We start from the raw sequence: 2865 nt of genomic DNA, 5'->3' as shown, positions 1-2865 counted from the left end.
GTAGACACCAAAAGGAGACACATGCTTGATGGTACTGAAATTAACTATTTATTGGGCTGAATTGCACCCGTAAAAGAAGCAACTCGGCAGCGGCGATAGCAACAAACGTGCTCGTCGATCCAAGGTATATGTACTATGGTTGCGAAGGCTCCATAGACGCCCATACGTACAAAACATGGCGGCTCATGGGCTCCAGCGACCAATGAAAATTGGAGGAGGGGGGCCATGACGTCAAATGACGTCACGCATACGTTGATGATGATGATGATGGACTGATTATTTATGGCGCAAGGGCATCTTTGGCCAAAGAGCACCAAAACACAAGGTGAAGTCACAACTGAATTTAATAAAATGTCCGAGGTGAGGTGTTTAATGAAGTACTTAAATACGATGGTGTATAGGGCCTAAAAGTTTTTCCGGAGTGTGTAGTCTAAAAGCAGTGGTGTATAGGGCCTAAAAACATTGAGTTAAGGTGTTTAGTGGTCTGAGTAAAACTGAAAGGGTGAAATGTACGTGTTAAAAGAATAAGTTGCCTCAGCAACAATTTCTTTAAAAGAAAGACATTTAATTAAAAGAAATGGGCTGACGCCCATGTTGATAAATGACTCCGTATAAAAAGCCTACTTTTAATAAATATTTAAAAAGTCTTTCTAAAGGAAACATTGGATGGTCGCCAAGAAAGATGGATGGATGTGGCGGTATTTGTTTCGTGTATAATTCAGGGAAGTGACGTCTCCTATGCTGTTCCAGTCTTTGACATTCTATTAAAATATGGAGTACTGTGAGCCGGCAACCACATCTCGAACAACGTGGTGCAGGAGAGTTCGTTAAAAGATATGAATGTGTTGTGTATGTGTGACCTATTCTCATCCTGCACAGAGCTACTTCTTTGAATCTGTTTTGTTTTTCTGTAGTGTATCTGCCTATCCTTGGTTTTATTGTGTGTAGTTTATTCTCCGTTGCCATGTCCCACTCCTCTTGCCATTGTTGTCTGATCGTGTTTTTGATGTGAGGCTTGAGATCCTGATATGATATGTAGTCAGTGTCTGTAGTGTTTCGAAGGGCAGCTGATGCAGCAAGCCTATCTGCTGCCTCGTTTCCTGGTATACAGCGGTGGCCTGGCACCCAACACAGGGTAATATTAAGTTCTAGTTTATGGGCAGACATAAGGGAGTTATAAAGGGAATTCAGGACTGGGTTCTTATTGTGCCACTTTCGAAAGGATAGGGACATTAAAACACTGAGGGAGTCTGTGTAGATGACCGATGTCTGTATTTTCTTTTCTATAATGTGTCTCACAGCTAGCAGGATTCCATGGCATTCAGCGGTAAATATACTTGTATGTTTGTTCAGTGTTTTTGAAAGTGAAAAGTGTGGTCCATGTGCTGCACAGGACACTTGAGCAGACTTCGAAGCATCGGTGTAATATTCATCACAAGTGTACTTCGCCTGAAGTAACATGAAGTGCCGCTGTATGGCAATAGAGGATGCGTGCTTCCCCACTGCAAGAAACGAAAGGTCACAATTAACAGCATGCATTTCCCAAGGGGCAATTAAGTCTTTTGGTGAAGTTGTATGAAGGCTGTTAATCGGAATGTCCAGTTGTTCAATATGCGTGGCAACTCTGACTGGATATGGCGGTGTTAGAGATGGTTTTCTTGAGAAGAGTGCTGTGCTAGTTTTGTCGAGCAGGAGGCGGCGACATGGATGGTTCAGTTGGCATAGTACCTTCATAGCATAAGTTACACAAGAAAATTCTCTCCTTCGTTGCAGTGACCATCGGTTCGCCTCGACATAAAGGCTAGCAATTGGGCTAGTTCGAAAAGCGCCCGTAGCGAGGCGAAGGCCGAGGTGGTGCACGGGGTCGAGTAATTTTAGTGCAGAGGATGATGCTGACCCATAGACCATCGAGCCATAGTCTATGCGTGATAGAACTACACTATTCAGAAGGCTCAGAAGGCAGTCGCGGTCTGTACCCCATGACCGGTGAGAGAGAATTTTTAGCAGATTCATTGCTTTGAGACACTTCAGTCGCAACTGTTTTATGTGGGCAATGAAGGAGAGTTTTTCGTCAACAACTACGCCAAGAAATTTATGTTCCTTTTTAAAGGCAAGGCTCTGACCATTCAGTGTAATGTTGGGGTCAGGTCTGACGCCACGCTGCTTAGAGAAAAGTACACAAACACTTTTTTCAGAGTTAAATTTAAACCCATTGTCATCAGCCCACCTGGACAGTTTGTTAACACCTAGCTGAATCTGTCTTTCACAGATGGCCAAGTTGCAAGATTTGAAGCTTATCTGGATGTCATCAACATATACAGAGCAAGAAATGGTTTTTGGCAACACACTTTTTAAAGAGTTCATTTTGACTATGAAAAGTGTGCAGCTGAGAACACCACCTTGAGGGACACCATTTTCCTGTATGTACTGCTTTGAGTATGCATTGCCAACACGAACTTTGAAGGCCCGCTCAGACAAGTAACTTCGAATTGTATTCAACATGTTCCCTGTGATGCCAAGAGAGAAGAGGTCGCGGATGATACCAAAGCGCCAAGTGGTATCATATGCTTTTTCGAGATCGAAAAAGACAGATAAACAATGCTGTTTATGTACAAAAGCATTCCTTGCATAAGACTCGAATGCAATGAGCTGATCAGCAGTTGACCGCCCAGCTCTAAAACCAGCTTGGTTTGGATGAAGAAGACCATTGTAATCAAGGAAATGTAGGAGGCGGCGATTTACCATTTTCTCAAAAAGCTTGCATAAGCAGCTGGTTAGAGCAATAGGCCGATAACTGGCAGCAAGAGTGGGATCTTTTCCGGGTTTTAATATCGGGATAATGATCGCTTCCTTCCATGCTTTAGG

At 43.2% G+C, this 2865-nt stretch overlaps 1 protein-coding gene across 1 annotated transcript; it reads right to left on the bottom strand.

The window, feature by feature from the left end:
* Nucleotides 1-326: 326 nt before the first annotated feature.
* On the bottom strand, nt 327-1957 carry LOC146200124 (uncharacterized). The gene has a single exon (XM_084595374.1). It carries the CDS (start codon nt 1906-1908, stop codon nt 565-567), a length of 1344 nt encoding a protein of 447 aa, XP_084451500.1. The 5' UTR covers nt 1909-1957; the 3' UTR covers nt 327-564.
* Between the last annotated feature and the right edge of the window lie 908 nt (nt 1958-2865).

Source organism: Amblyomma maculatum, chromosome 2, assembly GCF_055883805.1.
Source record: "Amblyomma maculatum isolate TAMU_Amacu chromosome 2, ASM5588380v1, whole genome shotgun sequence".
NCBI lineage: Eukaryota > Metazoa > Arthropoda > Arachnida > Ixodida > Ixodidae > Amblyomma > Amblyomma maculatum.
The sequence above is the reverse complement of the archived record's forward strand: the minus strand, read 5'-3'. Positions and strand labels throughout refer to the sequence as shown.

Coding starts and splice junctions, on each gene's coding strand:
- LOC146200124 (XM_084595374.1), bottom strand. CDS start 1,908: ATGGTCTATGGGTCAGCATCATCCTCTGCACTAAAATTACTCGACCCC.